General features: G+C 35.1%; 2 protein-coding genes across 2 annotated transcripts in view; one reads left to right on the forward strand and one right to left on the reverse strand.

The window, feature by feature from the left end:
* Nucleotides 1–12,440, forward strand: part of LOC148954764 (motile sperm domain-containing protein 1-like) — a 33,867-nt gene extending 21,427 nt beyond the window's left edge. The window contains exons 3-5 of the mRNA XM_089086736.1: nt 1,911–2,046; nt 8,548–8,712; nt 12,296–12,440. Of these exons, the coding sequence (XP_088942862.1) occupies nt 1,911–2,046; nt 8,548–8,712; nt 12,296–12,327 (333 nt within the window). The 3' untranslated portion in view covers nt 12,328–12,440. The remainder of the gene's footprint in view (nt 1–1,910; nt 2,047–8,547; nt 8,713–12,295) is intronic.
* Nucleotides 12,441–19,812: 7,372 nt separating this feature from the next.
* Nucleotides 19,813–24,693, reverse strand: part of l(2)k14505 (ATP synthase mitochondrial F1 complex assembly factor 2 homolog l(2)k14505) — a 78,215-nt gene continuing 73,334 nt past the window's right edge. Inside the window, exons 5-6 of the mRNA XM_089087234.1 lie at nt 23,785–23,900; nt 19,813–20,010 (exon numbers count right to left, since the gene is read on the reverse strand). Coding sequence (XP_088943360.1) covers nt 19,879–20,010; nt 23,785–23,900 — 248 coding nt within the window. The 3' untranslated portion in view covers nt 19,813–19,878. The remainder of the gene's footprint in view (nt 20,011–23,784; nt 23,901–24,693) is intronic.

Raw genomic sequence — 24,693 nt, forward strand, 5'->3', positions numbered from 1 at the left:
ACAAAGATTTCAATAAAAACCTTATATGCCCCCAGGGCATAAATTATAATCCTTGCCCTGAGGATTGTGGGGGAGTGTCCCCCTCAAAAATATATTTTATATCGGGAAATCAACTACGCTGAACAAAATGGCTATCTCGAAATTTTTATTGGATGTATTTGGGGGAATGATGGGCGTTGGGGGGGGGGCTAGTTGCCCTCCAATCACTTTCGACTATTTAAAAGGGCACTAGTTCTTTTAATTTCAAATCGAATGAGCTGTTTTTGAAGTTTCTACGGCAACGCCTTCTTTAAAAACCGTATATGACCCCAGGGCATAACTTAAAACCCCAGCCCTGAGGGCTGTGGGGGAGTGTCCTCCTCAAAAAGATATTTTCTATGTGGAAATCAACTACGCTGAACAAAATGGCTATCTCAAAATTTTGATTGGATGTGTGGGGGAATGATGGGCGTGGAGGGGCTAGTTGCCCTCCAATCATTTTCGACTATTAAAAAGGGCACTAGCCTTTTGAATTTCCAATCGAATGAGCCTTTTTTGAAGTTTCTACGACAACGGCTTCTTTAAAAACCTTATATGCCCCCAGGGCATAACTTAAAACCCCAGCCCTGAGGGTTGTGGGGGAGTGCCCTCCTCAAAATCATATTTTCTATGTGGAAATCAACTACGCTGAACAAAATGGCTCTCTCAAAATTTTGATTGGATGTGTGGGGGAATGATGGACGTGGGGGGAGACTAGTAGCCCTCCGATCCCTTTCGACTATTAAAAAGGGCACTAGCCCTTTGAATTTCCAATCGAATGAGCCTGTTTTTAAGTTTCTAAGAAAACAACTTCTACAAAAACCTTATATGACCCAAGGGCATAACTGAAAACCCTTGCCGTGAGGGTTGTTGGGGATTTTCCTTCTCGAAAACATATTTTCTATGTGGAAATAAACTACGCTTAAAAAAATGACTATCTAAAAATTTTGATTGGATGTGTTTGGGGGAATTATGGGCGTCGGGGGGGGGGGGGCTAGTTGCCCTCCAAAAACTTTTGACTATTAAAAAGAACACTAGCCCTTTGAATTTCCAATCGAATGAGCCTGTTTTGAAGTTTCTACGACAGCGCCTTCTATAAAAACCTTATATGTCCCCAGGGCATAACGTAAAACCCTGGCTCTGAGGATTGTGGGGGAGTGTCCTCCTCAGAAACGCATTATCTATCTGGAAATCACTTAAAACCCTTGCCCTGAGGGTTGTGGGGGAGTGTCTTCCTCAAAAATATATTTTCTATCTGGAAATCAACTACGCTGAACAAAATGGCTATCTCAAAATTTTGATCGGATGTGTTTGGGGGAATGTTGGGCGGGGGGGGGGGGGGGGGCTAGTTGCAATCCAATCACTTTCGACCATTAAAAAGGGTACTACCCACTCCAATTTCCAATCGAATGAGCCCTTTTCGAAGTTTCTACGTCAACTCCTTCGATACGAAGTGCCCGGGTATGGAGAAAAAAAAAACACATTGTAACCAAATCGTTGTTTAGTTAGGCAGCGCTAGCGCGCTGCCTATGATATCTTTTTAATTAGAAAAGGGCTTATCTACGTGGGCCATTTGCGTGATCAGAGGCTGTATATGGAATCAGTTGATTTTGTTTGTTTATATACAACTTTTTTGTCAAGCCTTGGCTAAAGGTGATATTTTCCTCCTTAAAAAAATGCCGAGATACAGAAAAGCGGTTGTTTGAACCGGGATTTTATCTTGCCTTTAAAATGGCCTGTTTTTTCTTGTTTTTATGACATGGTCAGATTTACTTCTACTTCTACTCCTGCTATTTCTACTTTTTCTCATGAATGGCACAACTAGGCATTTTTAACCTTTAGTTGTCGTTAGTTCTTTTTTGTTTTGTTTTTTACGTGTAATTTCATTCTAGATTTTTGGAAAGAAAGATGTCCCTGCAATACTTCATAAAGAAAGTGGCACAGCCCTCCTCCAAGGGGACAGTGATTTAGGAATGGACGAATTTCGGTTGACCAAAAGTGAATCCATAAAGGAATCTTTTACCAGAGGTAATTTAATATAATAAATGAGTCAGATGATCATCATGTGATCTCATCCCTGTTGCCCAAAACTGAAGCCTGTGATTGTCCCATATATCAGCTAGTGCCAAAACCCAGCAGAATTTCTGTGATTCATTTAATATTTTACTTCAAATTCGTAAACGTTTTATGCAAATGAATAATGTAGCTATAGTCGCTGCAGAGGCAAGCTTGTGTCTATAGGAACTTTATAAACAAAATCCTGTCAAGATATCAACCCTACCAACTTGTTCTATGACTTTTGGGTGGTGTTTTCCCCTTTTTTCGAAAATAGGGCAAATTTTCCCAGGCTCGTAACTTTTTATAAGTACGATTGGACTTAATGAAACTTCAATATTTAAAATCAGTATAAGATTCTAATTCATTTGATGCATATATTGATACCAAAATTTCAGTTTTTTAGAGTTCTTGTTGGTATTGAGACGAGTCGTTCTTACTATACAGTTCGTTACCACGAACTATTTGATTGCTTTTGACGGAAGGATGTATTGAAACAAACCCACTTGCCGTATTTAACGCTGTCTTAGCTTAAGATTCACATGTCGAGTTGATGGGTAAAGTTTGAATTCCACAGTCAATAAATAGCAAAACAAAATAATAAACAAATACAAAAAGGTCAACAGGTCTTAATTATTTTCTTAATTTTTTCATAATTTTAAAAGTTTTGATTTGTTAAAAAAAAATACACTAACCTAATTAACCAGCAAGAATTTTTAGAATATTGTAGGGTAAATAGAATTCTTCCGAATTCTCTCCGTTTCCGCTTAAATCTAGGCACACAATCGGAACGGAAATTTAGTGATAGGGTTGGTTTTCAGTCGTTGAACTTCATTTTAAAAGACTATAGAAACCGACGGTTTTTCCTTAGTAACAAGATCTTAAAAATTCATTTTTTATAGCAAAACCTCTCGCCAGCAGATTCTCAATAGATCTCTAAAATAGCTCAAAGTTCTTTCCGTCACGACTTTTTTATGGCTAGAACTCGCTTATCAGAAAAGTTTGTATAATTACAGTTCGAAAAATGTCAAAATTCCAGATGTTTTCTTCCTAGATTCTGTCCTGGTCCGACAATTGAGAACCTATCTTCTAAAGTTCTTACACCGGAAGAACCCGGAAGAACAGTTCGAAAAATTTCAAAATTCCAGATGTTTTCTTCCTAGATTCTGTCCTGGTCCGACAATTGAGAACCTATCTTCTAAAGTTCTTACACCGGAAGAACCCGGAAGAACAGTTCGAAAAATTTCAAAATTCCAGATGTTTTCTTCCTAGATTCTGTCCTGGTCCGGCAATTGAGAACCTATCGTCTAAAGTTCTTACACCAGAAGAACCCGTTTCTTGTCTAAGGGACCAAAATTTTGCTCGCCTCAAACAAGAGTAAATTTCTTAGAGATTGTCTCCAGTTTAGAGGCGGGTATATTTGGTTCTAGAAGTATTGCGGAAAACCCAGATTTACTTCGAGGGGAGGTTGTTAAGAATCTTCTTGACTTCCGTATTCCTCAAACTCATCTACTCCGTAATTTACTCCGTAACGTAATCTACTCCGTATTCCACAAACTAAAAAAATCGGGAAAAACAAATTCTCTAAAGTTTAACTAAAGACCCAGACATCATAAACAATAAGTAGAACAACAGGAAAATTTTTATACAAGACAGTGGAATCCACTGTCTTGTATAAAAATTTCCCTGTTGTCCTACTTATTGTTTATGATGGAAAAGCAGTGTGGTCTTCGTCGCTATTGACCCAGACATCATTATCACCAGGGCTGACAAAGGGAATAAAATTGCAATCCTTGATAAAATTTCGTATAATAAAAAAGTTACGGATATTTTATCCGACACCCACACTTATAAACCTATATATTCAGACCCCAACGACAAGTTAATCCATGAAGTACGAAAAGAGCCGGGAACTTTGCAAACTGAAAGACTCGTTACTCCACAATTGCAAAAATATTTTATTCTAAGCAGTGCTCCGCTCCTAAATTCTATGGTCTCCCAAGAATCCATAAAGATGGAGCTCTGCGCCCAATTGTGGCTTCTTATAGTTCTGCAGCTGCCACACTAGGAAAAATGGTTATCCACAATTTTTTGTCCTCTTATGTCAACGTAAACTTCGTAAATTAAAAATTCAGTTCATCTTGTTGAAAAATTAAGAGACCTTTATAAAAAAAAAGACAAAATTTTGGTCAGTTTCAATGCTATTTCGATGTATACTTCTTGTGATATTAGAAAGTGTGAACTTGCCCTTCAAAAGAAACTAGAAGATAATATTGACCAGATGGACTATAAAACACTAGATATCGAAACCATTATGCGGGGCAAAAATTGACTATGGAAAATTGAATTTGTTCGGGGGTTATGTGTAGCGTTGGCAAAGCGCTAAGATTTTTTTGAACTCCTTCCCTTAAAAGTGACCAAATTGGCTTTCTGAGATAAAAAAGACTTTACCCTCATTGAAGATAATTCTTAGCCGACTTTTTAGACTGCTTCTGTTCTGTCTGGCAATTCATTACAGATGGCTGACAGGACTCAAGGATAGTCTTGCGAATAAGAGGAAAATTCTCCGAATTTTAAGGGGTAACTGGGTTAAAAGCCAAATGGTATATGAGGTTGATTTTGCACTGTGAAATCTTAGAAGAAATTCATTCGGTTTTATGCTGGCTTTCGCATTGCTCTTTTGATATTCTGTTTATTTATGTCCGTTCATTGCGTAGAGGGGATAGGGCTCCCTACAAGTCATATTCTCTGCAAAAAGTGGTAAATTTGGAGTAAAGTCCCATTAACGAGGTTGCAAAACCACATAGGGGGTATTGGGAAGAAACCCCATGTTTCAATTCGTATATTTAGTGGGGAGCAATACAAAAGAAAACTGAAGCTACTCAAATTCACAGAAGCAAAACATGTTAAATTCCAAAATTGTGCGACAGAATGATTATAATTTTTTGGCCAAACCCTATGTTACAATCACATATTATGCGCAGTTTTTGCGGCAAAGAGATGTTGTTTTTTTTTAGTTTCCTTTTCATTAGTTTTAAGTAGTAACTACGGGCTGGCATATAAACCCCTTTTTGGTAAATGACTTTGCTTTATTATTTTTTTTATTGCATAACATAAATATTGAAAAAAACAAAAATCAAATCTTAGAAACAACAGAAGTATAGCCATCAGGACAAAACAGAAGAAACACAAGAATATTTTTGTCTATATACAACATAGTGCCCTCATCATTAAGGAAGAAGGAATCTAAACCACGAAAAACTTGAAATTTTTTAAAATAATTTTGGAATAAAAAAGAATAAAAACAAAATACCATAACAGAACTATGTTCTTGAAAACGTTTCATCAGGTCAATTATAGTCCAGTAGAAGGATGTCCAACAGTGAAATGACGCAATTAATATAAATGCGTTCCGATAACTGAGTATATATTTTCAAAATAATTATCTTTGCTCTTTCTTTGATGTGAAATTATTCCTATTTGAGTATCCAGTGTTTTGATTTTACAATCCTGAAAAGATAAATCAAAGTGAATTAAAAAAAAAATATATGTTTATTGACTTCTTATTAGCTCAACGCAGAAAGCGTTGAATACGACCTTAACACCTTGTAGCCAATGTAGCTATTGATAATTGTATCAAATATTAATGCAACAAACATAAATCAACCCTAAATATTCCCGAATTAAGCCTGGGATCCTCATTTTCGTGCTGGTAAAAATTACTACTAGGTAATTAGCTCTTATGTTGTACGAAATTTTCTGAATATCTTCTGGAAGACGGCTTCAGCAGTAACAAACTCTAGGAACCAAATTTTTCATCTAGTAGCTCTCTAACGCAGAAAAGGGCATACTCGGATCCAGTGGACGGTTCTGAAAGTATCCAAGACATCAGAAGATAAAATGACGAAGTATCTTATGCGCTACATAGTTTTTTTTTCATTTTTATAAAAAAAAGATGGCGTTCTAGTTTTAGCAGTGAAATTTGAGTCTTATTCAAGTTCTGGTGCAGTAATATTCTTGTATTTGCAGTAATATCATGACATATAACTAAGGTAAATGCTGCTTTGTCATTGTTTCTCTTTTCAACCTTATAAACCTTTTTAAACCTTTATCTTAAACAATCTCTTTTTAAACAATCTCTTTTAAACCTTTTTAACATTATTTTTATCTCAATTTTTTTTTTTTTTTTTTTTTTTTTGTTTTTTTTTTTTTTTTGGTTTTGTTTTAATTTGTGCCTTTTTAACCTTCTTACATTTGACACTTTTTGTTAGACTAATGAATGGCTTTGCCTTTCTGATATTGTTGTTTTTGGCATTGTTTAGCCAGTTTTTTAGTTGTTGTGCTATTTATGTCTTTTTTTATTATATGACCCCGAAATGCGAATTCGGCCCTTCGGGGCTTGTGATAGCCATTTTCTGAAATAAATATCTTATCTTATATCTTATCTTATCTAAGTATTTAATTAATTAAATCATTATAATGGTATTGCAATATAACTTAATAAGACAGACTATATAATTATTTCATGTTATTTTTAGTTAAAGTCTCCTATTTAAATCTAATAAATAAACGGTATCATTTGTTTTCTAACACCTACTAATTTTCTCACATCACAGACATGGGCGCCCATAAGCTGAATTCCAGGGGGGGGGCAAACTTCGTCTAATTGCTACTTTTAATGCTATATAATAGAAATCTCAGAACAAAATATAAAAATAAGGCAGCATCATTCAGCCAGGGGGGGGCAAGAGCCCCCTCCCCCCCCCCCTAGCCCCCCCCCCCACCCCATATGGGCGCCCATGATCACAGATGCTTTAAGTGACTGATCTTACTTCGAATAATTTGTTCAAAGCAAGACTCAAAGATAGTTGTACAATTCCCAAACCTATTTTAAGAATCCAAAATATTACATTCAATGAAGAGGAAGCAGACTTTGTGTTAAACTTCTGCTATCGTGTCTTATTGTCAATGTTATCTAGAGGGTGTCCCAAACGAACGCCGGATTTGGATCTACTATAAATCGAAGTCGTTTATTTGAAAGTAGCAAATAAAACATACCCGTCTCTTCAGGAGATGTTGTAATTATGCGTGAAGCACAAAATTTGGCATATACCCCCCCCCTCTAAGCCCTACAGGCACTTATTCTATCCATAAAATATAGCCTGAGAAGCTTTGCCTGGTTTTTGATAAAGGGAGTCTTTTTGTTGTTTGGTGGAAATTTTGTTGCGGGATCCCCACATACTGGCTTGATTCTACCGTGGTTTAATATTAGACTGTAGACTGTAATATCAATACCGTCGTTTTATATTTCCATCTACTGATGCGGATTCAGGAGCCTGCAAGGAGAAATACATCTCTCGTGCTATTTCACTGTCAACTTGGAGAAGATATTAAGGGGAAATATTTTACTACTGCTATTACTAACTCACTGCAGCACCTAGACGCTTGAGGCCAACACCTACAAACGCTCCTCCTCAATCCTAATTCATGCAAAGCCTTCTAATTGTAAGGAGGGAAACTTGCTATGGCTGCCCTAACAATAAAGAAAATGAAAAAAGGAATTACATGAGGTTTCAAATTCTGAAACTGATACCTACTTTGATGCAACAATAACTTCCTAGCCCACTTACACCGTTGCTGCTTCATTTCAGAACAATATTTAGACAAGTTGCAACTATCCAAATTCTTTGAATAGTAAATACACGCTCTATCCTCTTTGTGTACAAGGAGCTCAGCGAATTATAAACCCAAGTAGGCTACCCACATGCCTAATTAATAAATTAGAGCTAGCAGTATGTCGTCTCTCGTGTAAAAGAAATAAAAATTAGTGGTAAGCAACGTGATTTGGTTTTTTAACTCATGTTTTTTTTATAGTCCCCACTCAGCTATCATAAAACATCGTGAATTTTGGTCCCTGTCAAAGAAAAACCTAATCAACTATTGATTCAAATCGATGAGAGGTTTCCTTTTATTGCTTTCATTTCTAATTTGAAAAAAAAAATGCAGTACTGCACGGTTCCATTCTTAGAGGTAGACTATGAAAAACACGGAGGTGTTCCAGCTGCAATGATTTGCGATACTGCACACCCTCTTTCAGCCTCAGTTGGAAAATATTACCACGGCAACAAATCAGAAGAAAGCTACTTCTTCATACCACAGAAGTATGCAGGGGGAGGGCCTAAACCCCTCCCCTGCCGTATGAAATCCTAAAATGTATTGAATTTCAGGGCACTTCTTATTCAAAATATCAAATAATTCGTGAATTTTGTTATGAGCCCTCCTTCGTCTAATGTTTTATTTTTGCCCCCCTCCCCCCCCCCCAAAAAAAATGCCTGCATAGGTTCCTGCTTTATTTCTGAGTGTCTCTAGAGACATTGGTGGAACTAAGTCACTTGATAATATGTTATTTTATGCTTGTTTACTTTATTTATGTTTTTAAGAGGGATATAATTATTCATTCATCCTTTTTTCCAGATCAAAGGATAGATGCCCGTTCAAGTCCTAATTATTTAGCTTTACTCGTAGCTGCTATTTGCGTTGCTGCCCTCATGTTACCAACGACGGGTGACGCTGATACACAACTGCCAACTTACCTGCATCTGACTTTGCATCAAAAACTTGTATTTGCATATACCTTAGGTAAGTAGTCACAGAAGATTTGATTTAATATCAGGTTATTTAGTTGCATCAATGAAATTCCTGCAACTAAATAACGAAATGAAATTGAAATTGCGATTACGGTTCTGTACTTCCGTGATAAAGAGTGTGCTTTAACCTCATTGGTTTGTTTTTGCGACCTATGACGTGACTTGACGTTTTGTGTCGTTATATTTTGGGAGGTTTTGTGACGTGAAAGAATATCAGGTTATTTAGTTGCACCGTTGAGAAATGGAGACTTCGGTCCTATACTTCTTTGATAAAAAGCAGGCTTTAGGATTAATGGTTTATTTTTGTGGCATTGGACGTGATGTGAGGTTTTGTGACCTGATGGGACGTAACATTTTCGTGACGTGAAAGAATAGAAGATAAATTATTTGCACTAATAAGCAATCGAGACTTCGGTCTTTAACCTCCGTGATAAAAAGCAGGCTTGAAGTTCATTGGTTTATTTTTGTGATGTGTATTTGTAAGCCAATATCATTATTCCTTGTTTCTGGAGAGACAAACAACCCCACCAATATAAAATTTGAATAGCGTTAAATTCATATAAAGCTGGGAACTTGTATCGATATTAATTTGTTTCATACGATGAATGTATATTAGTCACAGCGTCATCAAGTCAAACCTAATCTATTCTTTGTGTGAAATTTTAAGGCATCAAGAGGAACGAAAAATTTTTGTCAAATAAAATCCCTGTGTATCTGTGTATTCTAGTCTCTGCAAGTAGAATAATTGCTTTTGACGTTTATTATTGTTATTATTATGCGTAGTTAATCATGACTTGCCGACGACAAACAAAAATTAACCCTCCCCCCGCCTCCAAAAATTCTGCCCTTCCCCTCTGCATATTTGTTTATGCGAAAGAAAAATTTTGCCCTTAAAAGACCAAAATGACAGGGTGAAAATTATGAAATAAACAATTTAGGATTCGAGAAAAATAACTCAGTTTTATATAGTTTATATTATCGACTTTGGACCATAATAAATTTATAAAGAAAAAACCTGTTTTAAAATGTACATAAAAGTGACATTTAAATTTCAAATGAACGAACAGTATCCCGTGTTGTGTGAGAATCGCCAACCCCCTAGCCCCTAACACCTGTAAGTGTTAATACAAATCTTATTGTCGATAGCCTTTGCTGTTGTGTTCTATCATAGTAGGAATTATTGCCGTTTGCTGAGAATTTGATCGTTTTTTAAATAAATATTGTGCAAGGGTAGATTCCTCCGCTCGTTTTGGTATTGGAACAGGGCCTGCCGTTGGAGCAAAAACAAAATAAAACCTCTTCTGTAGCTGAAAAGAGATAGCCCTATCTCCTTTCCTATCGAAATGTTCAAGGTCATTGGCTTTGTCCTTAAGAACAAAAAATTAAACATCAGTTTACCCATGCAATAATTTGATTTTCCTTGTCTTTGAGGGTGGGGGGACTGTAAACCGTCAGTTCCGATTTTTGATAATAGCATTATGGATTATGTAGTAGTGTTTCAGTTGGACATAATTTCTGAGGCCTTAAGGCTCTCTTTCGAAATTCTCAAAAATAATTACTCGTAATTAGGAATTGCTGTTACTTTTATGCAATCGATGCATTTCAAATTGTAATTTCAGCTACTATGGACGCTGGTTCGCTCTTTATTACGTTGCAGCTACTGCTACAGCCTTCATAATGAAGCAATTTATCTCCGCAGCTAGCAGCCATACTACCTTATCATTTACGCATTGTGTAAGCTACATTGGAATGAAACTATCCTACCTCCAAATGGGCTCTGATTCAAACTATCCTACCTCCAAAAAGGAAAAAAATGGATTAGTTGTGCGGAATTTTGGGCTGTAATCCGAATTTGGAGTAACGACGCCGCTAGATGTCTTCTAAATTGCCTTTTTCTTTCTTATCCTTAGTTGCCAAGTTGCTAGTCTCAATCAAACCTTGAAATTATTCTGTTAAGTCCTTATTTGGACTTGGCAAAGATGATATATCTTATTTGGACTTGATATAGCCAATTATTACAACAGAAACTCTACAATGTGGTTCCCCTGTAAGGTTCCCCTGTAACCTCTTTTTGATTTACTGGAAAAAGAATCTTAAAAACTTCAAAAAACTCTCATGAAAAGTAGCGGTTTTGGACAAAGGATAGTTTCAATCTGACTACATTTGGAGGTAGGATAGTTTCAGTCGGATCCCATTTGGATGTAGGATAGTTTCAATCGGAGACCTTTTGGTGGTAGGATTGTTTCAGTCTGAGCCCATTTGGAGGTAGGATAGTTTCAGTCGGAGCTCATTTGGAGGTAGGATAGTTTCAGTCGGATCTCATTTGGAGGTAGGATAGTTCCAATCGGATCCCATTTGGAGGTAAGATAGTTTCGAACCGAGTACATTTGGAGGTAGGATAGTTTCAGTCGGAGCCCAATTTGGAGGTAGGATTGTTTTGTTCCAGTGTATCGGTATATCAGCAACTATCGCCATAAATAATAAGCCTACCAGGAGCGGATACAGAATTAATTTCGGGGGTAGGACACTGGCAAAAAATTAGCTCCCCAATTGGTATTTTTCGCTCCTCTAACCTTGTAATTATTGCAATGTTTGACCTTTTGGGAGGGTGGGGGGGGGCCCCACGTGCCCTTAAACCGCCCACTGGATAGCACTAATAATGTGTTATATCAGTGTTTAACACATGGCTATTATTGGAACCTTCCTTACAGTTAGTTTTATCTTTTAGAGTGATTGTATATTACAACACAGAGTGTTATTGACGCTATAATAATAAAAAAAGGTATCTTGGGCCAGTACGGTTTTTTTCGTTCGGGCCTAAGACGCTCTCGGACATTACTCTAGATTCTTGGGTAAGGCAGGCATCACATTATTTTAGTTAGGTTATACGGTACTTTTAAGGATTACTCTATCTCGCTTTTGGTAAAATTTTAGTTTCTATGTTAAAACTTTTTGGAATTGATTGGGCTGTCTTCCCATAAATTGTAGAACTTGGATAAGAGATCCGAAATGACAGATAACTAAAAGCTGACAACTACTTTCTAGGGAGCCTTAGAAAAACCATTTAGCTTCTCGCATTTTGTGCTGAAGATTTAGGTATTCAGTTTTGATTAAGCGTACTTCATGAAAGAACGTCAATTTAGTTTCTTTGTAATTAAAAGGAGAAGAATTTTGTTTTTATAGTTCAGTAAAGGGTAGTCCCTAAAAGTATTCCTGCATAACTAAGAACGCAAAGAATCAGCTGAAATTAATTATCAGTTGAGCAATTCGGGAGTTCCTGGGATGCTACCTACTTTGATTGACCAGTGTGTCGACAAAAGAATGTAAAAGCCAATAGGTGTTTCTGATAAGCAAGAGAATAGGGAATATAATTATAGCTTGTGTTTGTCTTTTCCACATCTTCTTGTCTGAGTTTTCATTGGTCATGTATTTTTCTCTTGTATTCGTTTTCTTATTTTAACTCCACTTTTATATGATTGCATGTGTTGCAAATTAATTTTAAATAATTTAATTAATTACAATTTGCAAATTAATGGATTAATTTGCGAAACTAATTGATAAGTCCTCTCTTTCAGGCCTCATGACTATGGTTGTCCTAAATCATTGAAAATCTTATGGAGATTACTATTCGTACGTGTAGTTAGCTTATGTAGATACGCTTGATCGGTCTGTGTTTTTTTTTATATTTTGCCGTTGGTATTAAAATATTTTTTGCATGAATTTCTATTTTTTTGGAAATAACTAGAAAAATTGAAAAGATAAAATGAGTTTTTAGCTATGCAAAGGTAATTAAGGCCTTTTGCTGGTAGGTTTGAAATAAAATAGTGCGTTATTGATAAACGGCTGTCACCGGTTGAAAAAAAGTGCTGAATTTCCGTTTCTAGTCAAATAATGTTAGAATAAAACGTGAATCATAGAAAAAACTAATTAGAATATAAGAAACTGTGAGAAACAATTGATAATCAGGAAAAAATTGTTGGGTCAGTGTCCGAGGTCTTTGCTGGAAGCCAAACTGAAAATCATGAAGAAAATTCTTTGCTTCTAAAAAGGAAAGTAGACTTGTGATGTCAATAAAGACATCACCCGATAATTAGCTGGATTCCCTCAAGGTACACCTTTATACAAAAAAAATCACGTGAGCTCGCTTAAGGGGATTGGGAAAAATTCCATTCTGTAAAGATAGGTTTACGAATCCTTCCAAGGAAGAGATAATTGAAAGAAGAATGAATTTCACTACTTTGGTGAGGATGCAATCAGGCTGAACGCTGAACGTTTTAATCCATTGACAAATCTGCTTATCTTGAACTCATAAACTGCCGCCAGGGCCATCAACTTTAAACAAGTTGGACTAAGATACGATTTGAAATCAGGCTTAGAAACAGGTAATCTTACTGAATGAAGCAGTTGCTTTATCAAAATTTTTAAAATGATAGGTAAATGCTTTTTGAATAATAAGTTTACCATGAACAGCTGAGTCATCTACCATCAACCTGGGAGGGATACAAGAAGGCAGAGGCAATGGACAGAAGTATACTGAATTTACTTTTTGCCAAACATGTCGTGTCTTGATAAATGACGGGAAAGTGAAAGGCATTATCTATGGTTACCTGGACCTTTGGGTTTGAGCAAAATGCCCCAAATCTTTGATTATTCCCGCTGTCGGGGTCATTTTAGAGTATCACTAGGGCGCGAAGGCCCAAAAGAAGCCTCCGAGGGTACAATGCTTATATGCGTATTAGACAATCAACAGAAAAGGAATTAAAATAGCCCGACTTTTTACGAGCCTCGAATCAATATGATTGGCCCTTGAAGAAAGGATGCTCAACCTTTAAAATGAACATTAAATGATTTTGTCAGTGGGAATGCAATTAAATTGTTATGCAAAGTTAATTATACGTAACTGAAAAGTGTTTGTAAAAATTTCGATTGTACTGATCTAGATTCCAAGTATTAGTTTATATAATAAATTTTTATTGAAAATATATTTTGTTTTGTTCTAGCAGATTAAAATAATCTATAGAAGCGTCAGCTTATATTTATGTCATGTGATACCTTCCTTATGGCTAAGAGGAGTAATGAAGTTTACGCAATGGTATGGTCTGAAATTAGACGTGTAAGCTTCCCCTAAAGCCAGATGTCATCGAAAGTTTCTATGAATTTGCACTGGATTCTGATTGCTGGATAACATTTGCGGGTTTTGATTGTTTGGTGGGCTTTTTTGGGCTGAAAAAACATTTCCTAGCTAAGTTCTCTATTTTGTGTTGCCTCCCTGTAGTAGCATAATATTTATAAGCGTGAATGTATAATGAGTCGGAGGTAATACGCTTGAGGTTGTCTGTGCAGGATTTCCAATCTTGTTGATAGAAGAGCATCTGCCACGTGTGGAAAACCAAGTTGTTACCAAAATTGGTCCAGGATTGCACAAATCCTGAATTCATATTGGAGGTTCTAGGGACGTCTTTCTTCTTAGTTCCAAGCCACCTTAAGCGTTTTTTGTAGAAATCAGAAGATGTTTTGGTCCCCATCCTGCACTGGTTTTTAGGGCTATTGCTTTTCCTGATGCCATATTAATTTCAATTATCTAAACAATGAGAAAATTTCAACTTGAAATGGTACAACGTTAAAAAACAACTATGGTATTGACATTTTGACTGACAAATTTACAGCTTTGAACTGGACATTATGAGTCTCATAAACTCATCCAAGGGGTAGCAACCATGAAATTAGGTGAAATAGAATTTATTTACTCAGGCAAGAAGGATGGGTGCAAAGGCAGGCGTAGTGCTCATTGCTGGTAAGTCATGTTTAGGTTGGGATGGTATTGATAAGAGAATACTAGTTGCTTATTTTACTAACAAAAATGGCAAGATCTCAGTCATAGTAGTAAATGCCCTTGTATCAAGGCCGTATCCAGGGTGGGGGGGGGGGTTACCCGGTTTGAACCCCCCCCCCCCGAAATTTTGACCGAGTCGAAAATTAGTAAAATCTAGGTAAAATCAGTAAAATTAGTCGAAAACTGAGTCAAAAATTAGTAACCACCCCCCCCCCCGAAAAAAAAATCCTGGATCCACCCTTGCCTTGTATAGTAGTGATTCAGATTAATTCTACTTACAGTTATGGGAACAAATTGACAGGATCTCACCTAGAAATATAGTATAAGGGGATTTTAATGCAAAGGTTGGTAAAAATAGGGACATGGTATTCTAGCCTAGGTGAATTTGGCGTAGGAAAAAAATAGTAATGGTTACAGACTGCTGTAATTTTGTAGGTTTAACAATCTACTTATAATCAATACAGTATTTTGACATAAATGGCCCACAATTTAACATACAATTCCCATGATGGTAGAAATGGCCTTATTGATTATGTTATTGTAAACTAAAGACTGGCAGGAACGATACAATATAATGTGGCATTTAAGAGTGATGTTAAAATTAAAGATCACCATCTAATGGTGCCGAGGCTGAATTTAAAGCAGAAATTTAGGAAGAGTGACTAGCTTCCGGGAAATCATGAAGTCGATAGACTCCAAGATTAGAATGGTAATTATATAGGGATTACCTTGGTTTCTGTTGGAAGCAAATTACTTAGCATGATGATACTTTTTAGATTTAGAGATGCTGTTGATAAAATTTTAAGAGAGGAACAGTGTGGTTTTCGGAAGAGAGGATGCATCAACCTAATTTCCATTCTTAGATTAATGAATGAGAAGTGTTTGAGTCATCAAACCCCTTTAGTCTTCAGTTTTATAAATTATGAGCAGGTGTTTGATTCAGCTGAAAGAAGAGGTTTAGCGAAGGTCCTTTCCTTGCATCGTATACCGGATAGATACATCAAAGTGATTAGTGATATGTAAGAGAATAGCATTGCTGTAGTTAAGGTAGAAAATGAGGTTAGTAGCTGGTTTCATGTTAAATTAGAAGTTAAGTAGGGTTGCGTTCTGTCTCTGTTTACATGAATCATTCAGATGGACTTTGTCCTAAGGAGCACAACAAAGGCAATGGGCGAACGCGGGATCATTTAGGGGAGTAAAACTCTCCTAGATTCAGATTATGCTGAAGATGTAAGCATCCTAGATGAGAATATTAACAAAACGAATGTGTTTTGATGAGTTTTTGCGAGTTCAGGAAGTGAAGAGGATGTGTTGATACAATTTTCACCATTTGAATAAAAATGAGAACTGTCAGAATCATCAGACCTTATTAGTCCTTAATTTTATAGATTATGAGCAAGAGCTATATTGAAGTGATTAATGTTATATACCAGAATAATAATACTGCATTTAAGGATAGGTAGATGGTTTCATATTGAATCATAAGTCATAAAGAGGTTGCGTTCTATCCCCATTTATATGGATCATTTAGACGGACTTTTTAAAGACCAAAGCAAAGGCTATAGAATAGGACGGAATCAAACGAGGAAGTAAACTTTCCTATGCTTACATTCTGCTGGCAGCTTGAGCATCCTACATAAGATGCTAAAAAAATAAATAAAATTTTGCAGGTTTTGATAGTTTCGAGTGCAAGAATAGGTTTGAAAATTGCCGTTCAGAAGACTAAGTCACTAAGACTGGGAATAAGTGAAGGTGAAGAGGTAATTTAGTCAGGAGAAGATCGATTAAGTAGACAGCTTCCCCTACCTTGGTAGTATTATTAGTAAAGATGGTGGATGTAGTGAAGATGGTAAAGAGGAATAGCCAAGGCCCAGGGTGTTTTTCTAGAGTTGAATAAAGTTTCTAAGAATAGGAAGATAAGTTTGTGAAGCAAAATTACAATATTGGAAATTATAGTCGTGACGATAAATAAAACTTCGAATTGGGATAAATGCTTTTAATAGAGAGTGATACTTCACTGTCTATTAGTGATAATCACTGTCTATTAAAAGGATTTATCCCTATTTGAACTTTTATTTATCGTCATGAAAAGGCAGTGTGGTCTTCGAAATTGTGGTAAAGCTTTCTAATTTAGTTAATTATTAATTTAGTAAAAATATATAAGACGCAAATATGAAGTTTTGAAATACCACTTTTTATTAAGATAAGGAACATATCCTGCTAAGTTCTGTCTAACGGGAAATTGAGGAACTCCCACTTCCTAGCAATTACGTGGAAAGGTGTGTCTGATAAAAATGTATAAAAGGTACATTTTTTCGGAAGAGGAATCGTATACTAACTTTACGCCGGACTGACCTCTGGTCCGTTGTTTTTAGAAATACCTTGGAATTTTGTCTTATCATTGTAAGTGTCTAAGTATCTTATTATATATTATTGTAGTTTCTGAGACTTGTGGTCTACTTGGGACAACCAGTCCCAGTAGACAGAATATATCCGATTATATTATATGTTAAATGAATAAAAGTATTGTATTTTAGACAACCTCTCTACGATCTACCTTTAGCTTCTCGAACATACCCAGTCGGTACGCCTCATTAGTTCGGTTACAGCCTAAGGCACGCTACCAAAGTTAAATTACCTTAGGGCCAGAGTTTATCTCCCCTATAAAGGGAGAATAAAGGCATCTACAACTACAACCCCCCAATTACCATATAAAATACAACTTCACAACAAAATCATTTATATAGTGATGATAGTGGTCAAGTATGGCTCTGAAGCGTGGGCGCTCCGAAAGACAGAGGATCCTTTGTCAGATTTTTTCCAGAGAAACTGTCTAAGAACTGTTTTCAGCACCCGTATGACTGACGGTATTTCCAACAGTAAGCTGTACAGGAATGTGGTTAAATCCTGCTTTCTAGAGCTATGATGAAAGAAAGATTAAGATGGCTGAAATTTGAAGACCTGTGAAGTAACTCAACAAAAATTGAAATTCTGTGAAGTAACTCGGCAAAAATTGAGACGTCTGGAAACATTTGATTAGTCTCAATTACATAAACCAATAACCTTTGGAATGGGAACCTTGGTTTATGTTAGATGAAATTAGCCTAATTTAAATTAGGTTTGATTGAAATCAGGTTAATTTAGGTTTGCGCTAGCTTTATTGTCGTAGAGTTGTTGCAAATTTTCCGTTTTTGTCAATAAAACTCACACATTTTCAATTTTGTCAAGCTTATTCTATTTTTTCAAATTTTCCTCCGAGAAAGTTTTAAAAGTAAATTTTTAAATTTAAAATTTTTTAAAAGTAATTCAGTGTTTTGCGAATTTAAATTCAAGTAATTTCGACTTTTCAAATTTATGTTCAAGTTTCGTCTTTTTCAATTTTTGATTAAGTGTTTTCTTCTGTTCAATTTCGTTAACGAAATTTCGTCTTTAATTTTTTTTTTCGTGAAAATTTCACCTTTTACAATTTCTTGTCAAGTTGATTTCTGTTCTTTCCCTTTTGTTCAAGGAAATTCACAGATTTGTAAACTTTTAAAATGTATTGTTTTTAGATTGATAATTGTTGACAGTTTTTAATTTGTTTGAAAAAATTTACTGATTTCTAATTTTTTGTAAAGCAAAAACACTCACAGATTTCAATTTGTCTGGCGAATACTGATTTTCAATTTTGTCATGCGTGTTTCAATGATTTTCAAATTTTGTCGAACTTACTTCGTTTTATCGATTTTTGTTGTAGTTTCACAGATCTTCAATTTTTTCGAGGAAACTCGAAGATTTATGTCTGTTGAGGTCGAGGAAAAAAATTTGGTCTTTTTCAAATTTTTGTCCATGTAGTTTTTATTTTTATGTTCTTGAATTTCTGTTTAGGGAATTTCGTTTATTTTCATCTTTTCTGAAGTTTTTATTACGTAAGTTTTTGTTCAAGTATTTAGGTCTTTTTCAATTTTTGTCCATGTAGTTTTTATTTTTATGTTCTTGAATTTCTGTTTAGGGAATTTCGTTTATTTTCATCTTTTCTGAAGTTTTTATTACGTAAGTTTTTGTTCAAGTATTTAGGTCTTTTTCAATTTTTTTTTTAATTTTCACACTTTTCAGTATTTTTCTCAAGTAATTCCGTCTCTACTTAATTTTTGCTCACGGAATTCGGTCCTTTTCCATTTTTATGTGCATACACTTCGGTGGTATTAAAAATTACGTCCTAAAAAAACGAGTGGAGAATCTTTCAGGGGGATGAATTTAAAAAAAAGATTAGCTTGTAGGAGGGATCTGAACAGATCTTTCGCGCATTTGCTAGGCTTAGAATCCATTACTATCTCAATAAACTTAGAGTTGAAAAAAGATAAAATCTGGCTTGAAATCAAGGCCGTAACCAGAGGGGGGTCCCCCCCGAAATGTTTGTCTGACTCGTAAAAACGTAACAAAGATGGATATAAACAAATTTTGTATGCTTTTTTTAAGTTTTTTTTGTGTAAACCCCCCTCCCCCCCCCCCGATTTTTTTTTTTAGTAAAACCCCCTTCGAAAAATAATCCTGGGCCTTGTTTGAAACAGAATATAAATATTATACTGATCAAATAAAAAGACAGAAGATAGAGTGGTGTAATTTGGAAGAAAATCATTACTAAAATTTTTATATGAATATTGTTGAAGCATAAAATAGGGTTTTTATTGTCAGGGCTGCCACTGGAACCATTTATGCAGTCTCTTTATATGCTCTAAAATAAGCTTTTCTGAACTTATTCAACATTGAAAAAATATCTTCTGTGTTTTGCAATGTTTTTGAAAAAAAATACATCATCCTAGACATCCTTACATACTCCTAGACTTAGATTATGCTGATGATTTGAGCATCCTAGCTGGAAATTTTAGCAAAATGATTGATTTTTTAGATGTTTTTGAGAGCTCAGGGGGCAGCATTTTTGTTTCCAGCATTCTTGAAGGAGAATTATATAGGCTCTTTGGCAATATTTTGTTTCTGGCCATCCTGAAGCCGAATTAGATATTTTTTTTTTGCAATAATTTTGTTTCTAGCTATCCTGAAGCAGAATTATGAAGGCTTTTTAGCAGTATTTTTGTTTCCAGTATTCGTGAACCAGAATTATATAGGCTCTTTGGCAATATTTTTGTTTCCAGCTATCCCGAAGCAGAATTATATAGGCTTTTTGATAATATTTTTGCTTCCAGCATCTTGAAGCAGAATTGTGTAGGCTTTTGGCCAAAATTTTGCTCCTGAATCAGAAAAGACATGCTGAAACGATAATTATTGGAACACATAAATCCTTCATATAATAATTCAAAATATTTTATCCTAATAACATGAACATATTCATAAAAAACGGCTTTGTTGATGATAATCATGAGAGCTGAAATGTGATACTAGGGCTGCTGCAGAAACCCTTGCTTGTAAGTCAAATTTTTCCAGGTCATGTGCCCAAATCACTTCACCCCAACGAATTGTCTAAAAAAAGAAAATAAAAACTAAATAAATCGCAGAATTTCTTTACACTAGGATCTAACTGAATTCTTAATTTTAATTAATCAAGTCAGGTCAATTTCCAAGGGGAAGCAGCGTCAATTAAACTTCTTTGAAATTGGGGTAACATAAAAATTCATTACTTCACCAAGAACAAATTAGAGATTAAACTGAAACGAAAAATCAAGATGAAGGAAATGGACAATGAGGGAATGGACTGAAAACAAAATATATTAAACACATTATATATATATATATATATATATATATATATATATATATATATATATATATATATATATATATATATATATATATATATATATATATATTTATATATATTTATAACATTAAAAATTACAGTTAAACAAAATATTGAATTGGCAATATTTCCAGGAATTAATATCATTATATATTAAATATTCAAATTACTTCCATTAGTTCTTTCCAGTCATCTTGATTATTATATTATTAAGTTTCGTCGATGTTTTGGAAAAATAAAGCACTCTGTTCAAAATACAAACATTTTTCTATAAAACGTAAATAACGCTATAGTTTTTAGAACTTTTACGGATGGGGGAGGGGGAAGGAGGCGGTAGTCAAAGTCTTGTAGCAATTTACGTTCGTTTAGGTTTGATTTGAATGTTCAATTTGGTTTTCACACGTTTCAAGATTGAGCTAAGTTTATTTATCTCTATCAGCATCTGTTACTACTTTTCGGAAAGTTTTTTTTTTTTTAAATTGATGTCTAAACATGACTAAGCAATTTTTTACCACCCAGCACTTATTACTTTTTTGAAGCCAATTTGACAAACTGCGCCGCAAAATTTACTGAAGAAAAATTGCCATTTTTAAGCATAACGCCAAAAATCCGATTATTTCCCCATCATATGATTGGAAGATTAATATTAATTTTTAAATTAATATAGAAACTTCCCACTTGAAAAATTTCCATTTTCAAGCATAACGCCAAAAATCCGGTTATTTCCCCAACAGATGATTGGAAGGTTAATATTAATGCCAGCAATGGTCTTATTTTAAAATTTTTCTCTTTTTTGTACACCTGATGAAATTGGCCTCTGAATTGTTCAATCAACAATTAATTTTGTTGAACACATCCTTGAATATAATATCCTATATGTATACAGGGACACCAAATAGGAAATAGTCGGGAGGGTTATTTCCCCCCCCCCCATGAACTGGTCGTAAAATAACGAAGTGTTAAAATGCTTGACAATGTGTATAAACAGAGCTTTCTTAAGTCTTTCTCAGTCCTTATGAAAGTCATTCGTTCTGTTACCTTTCAAGGAACAATTGAGATGGCGCTTCTCTATCTGCATTTTAATAATAATAAGGTTCCAGAGTTAATATATTTTAAGATAGAATATATGTTACTTAAATAAGCTACATGCACACACAGATGCTGAATAGAAAATGGTCGGTGGGTGGGGGGTCAACCATCACCCACCACAGAAAAAGAAATATCGAAAAATAACGAACAGGGATGCCCCTAGACATTCTTGACAATGAGTAAAAATAGAGCTTTCTCGGATCTTAAGAAAGTCTTAGATTGTGTTACCTTCAACTAAAGTAGCGCCTTTCTATGTGCGCTTTAACAATAATAATAAGGCGCATCCCTAGATATTTTTACCCCCCACCCCTCCAAGATTTCGAAAATATCGTTTTTTAGTATTTTCGTTGAAAAATTTTCTTTTTCGGTATTTTCTTTGAAAAAATGGAAAAAGGAAACCGAATCAACCCCCTCCATTTTTTAAAATTTATTTTGCTGTTCCCCCTCCCCACCCTCATTATTTTCGTAAATTGGCTCTACTCTTCAAGGTCTAATATAAACGTGCTACTAAAATAATTCTTGGACCCAGGTATGAGAATTACGAGCCTGCACTTGTTGTTATGAGCTTGCCAGAAACATCGCTCAATTCTTCCTCCAACCGCACCGACCCCAAACTCACCAGGTATCAGAACAGACTACGACCCGTCAAGTGCCGAACGAACAGATTTACAAATTCCTTCGTACCATATTTTGTTAGTGTATTAAATAAGTGATATTTTTTTTTTCTTAAATGACTGTAAAAATAGCATAATTTAGCGTTCAGTTTTGTTTGCTACGAAAGCTATTTGATTAAACGAATACGATACGATACGATATTTCAGGATAAAATATATTGACATTGAGTGTTATAGTTGTATGATTTTAAGCATTAAAACTCAGAAGTGAACTTTAAATATTTTTAATAATAGTAAGAAAACCCGAGTCAGACAATCTGAATTTAAGTAGAGTAACTGAAATAAAGATATCAATGAACAGAGAGACTCGTGCTTGAACATTCACTTTCCTAATCGCCCATTGTTTTAGTCTTGATTTATAGAAACCATGGAAGAATGAAAAGATCTGAATTAAAGAAAAGAGACTTTTACACAAAAATATTCCAGTTTCGTTAATTCTGAAATAGACTTTTGAAACTTCACCAAAAGAAAGGACGGTTGAAAGATAATTAGTAGGTACAGGGGCGGGGGGGTCTCCCCTATTTAACATTTTTCTCAATATTTATGTCAATTACATGAACTTACAACACATAATTCGACCTTGAACCGATCTTTCGAAACTAGTATTATAAACGATCTAAAGGCTATTATCTTTCAGACATCTTACTTCACTTATTGCGTTAAATTGCGGCTATACCAATGATTGATCTATTTCACAACATTAAAATTTAGTACAGTTCTGATCCTAGAAATGTTCAAAAGCATAATAAAATTTGGCTACAATTCGACTTTGAAACGATCTTTCAAGGTCATCACGGGAATGATCAGTTTCAACTTTTATTTATTTTGGAAATTTAGTATATTTCTTTTTACAGAAACGTTTGAAAGCACAATAAAATCTGGCTACGATTCGACCTTGAAACGACCTTTCTAAGTAATCGTGGGAATGATCAGTTTCAACTTTTATTTATTTTGGAAATTTAGTATATTTCTTATTACAGAAACGTTTGAAAGCACAATAAAATCTGGCTACGATTCGACCTTGAAACGACCTTTCTAAGTCATCGTGGGAATGATCTAGTTTCAAGTTTGTGATATTTTAGAAACTTAGTGAATTTCTTATAACAGAAACTTTCAAAAGCTTAATAAAATTTGACTATAGTTCAACCTTGAAACAATATTTGAAGGCCATTGTGGCAATGACCTAGATTCAACTTTTTTATTCAACTTACATGCTGATAATTTTGAAACTGCACAAAGCTAGATAGAACCCATAGACTACTCATATTTATAATTAACACAAGAATCAAAATGAAACCTTTTAATTCTGAACAAAGAATTTGATATACTCAGTACCTTAAACATTAACGGAAGAGGTTCGAGAAATGTTATTAAACTGGTATCTTTAAGACATTTTAATTCACTTATTGTATTCAATTAAGACCATAAAAATGAATAATTAATTCACACCAAAGAAATTTAGTATATCTTTCATTACAGAAACGTACAGACATTAATAGTAATAATAAAAAAACAAGAACATTTCAAAACCTTGATATCGACTGCAGTTAAATTTACCATTTTCAAAGGTCTTCCCACAACTTTCTAACAGCTGCGGGAATGTCACGACCCTTTGGAGTGCATTAGTATTTCTATTTAATATTAAACACTCGAGAGGAGGGGGGGGGGGGAGTCGGGCCAGATCGGGGCTAAGAATGATAAGATATCTCTGTTCTAAAAAAAAACACCAGATACCTGAAATACTGCCTCTAATCTCGCAAGTCTCACTGCCTGTTCAACAGTTAAACGTTTAGCAAAAACTGCTATCATCAAGATTGTCGATTTCAGCGTCTCTGTACCAAAAGACAATCCTTGAAAAGACAAAGGGACAAAATATTAGAACAACTAATAATATCTCTTCTCTTATGACAAAACAGAAAACAAGCCGCATTTAAATTCATAACAACACACATTAGAGACAATTTTTATATTGAGAGGGGACAGGGGTAACACCAATTAAAATTTGCATAAATCCAAAGTCTTCCGCCAAACAAACGTTACTGAAAACACATTCCATGATTAAACAATCCAAATATTTGGTGACAAAAAGTATATCTAATGGTAAGCTTATGGTAAGCTAACATCTTATGGTAAAGAAAAAAAAAAAAAAAATATCATTTCCATACGCCAGCTGATGCAGGAAAACGCCTGGTCCAAAAAGAACAAAGCCCCCATCCTTTCAGTGAAAATTTCTCAAATTGTGCCTCCCTGCTTGAAATTGTAGCTGTTAGGCGAATGGTAGGCATGTGATTATTCCGTTTTTTTTTTGTATCCGTAGATTATCGATACTTCTCGACTATAAAAGTACTTGCGCCAGTCATGCAGAAGCTGGAGTGACACCCTAGGCCGCGTACCTTTAGGCAAAGATCAATCCACTGGCCCACCACTGGACACCATAGGCAATAGTTACGTCTTACTTTTATACTTGCTTACTAAGACTTAGTTTTTCCCATGCCGGCTGGCCTATAAGGTGGCAACAGTGCATCTCCACAATAACCTCAGAAGAGCTTGCAGCCAAAAGTCTCCCAAAGATGTTTCCCAGCGGTGTAGCATCCTTCTCTAGATATAGGCCAAGTGTCGCTTTCTGCCGTTCACGGCTTCTAA

Source organism: Artemia sp. Qi Xiang Cuo, chromosome 3, assembly GCF_049724085.1.
Source record: "Artemia sp. Qi Xiang Cuo chromosome 3, ASM4972408v1, whole genome shotgun sequence".
Classification (NCBI taxonomy): domain Eukaryota; kingdom Metazoa; phylum Arthropoda; class Branchiopoda; order Anostraca; family Artemiidae; genus Artemia; species Artemia sp. Qi Xiang Cuo.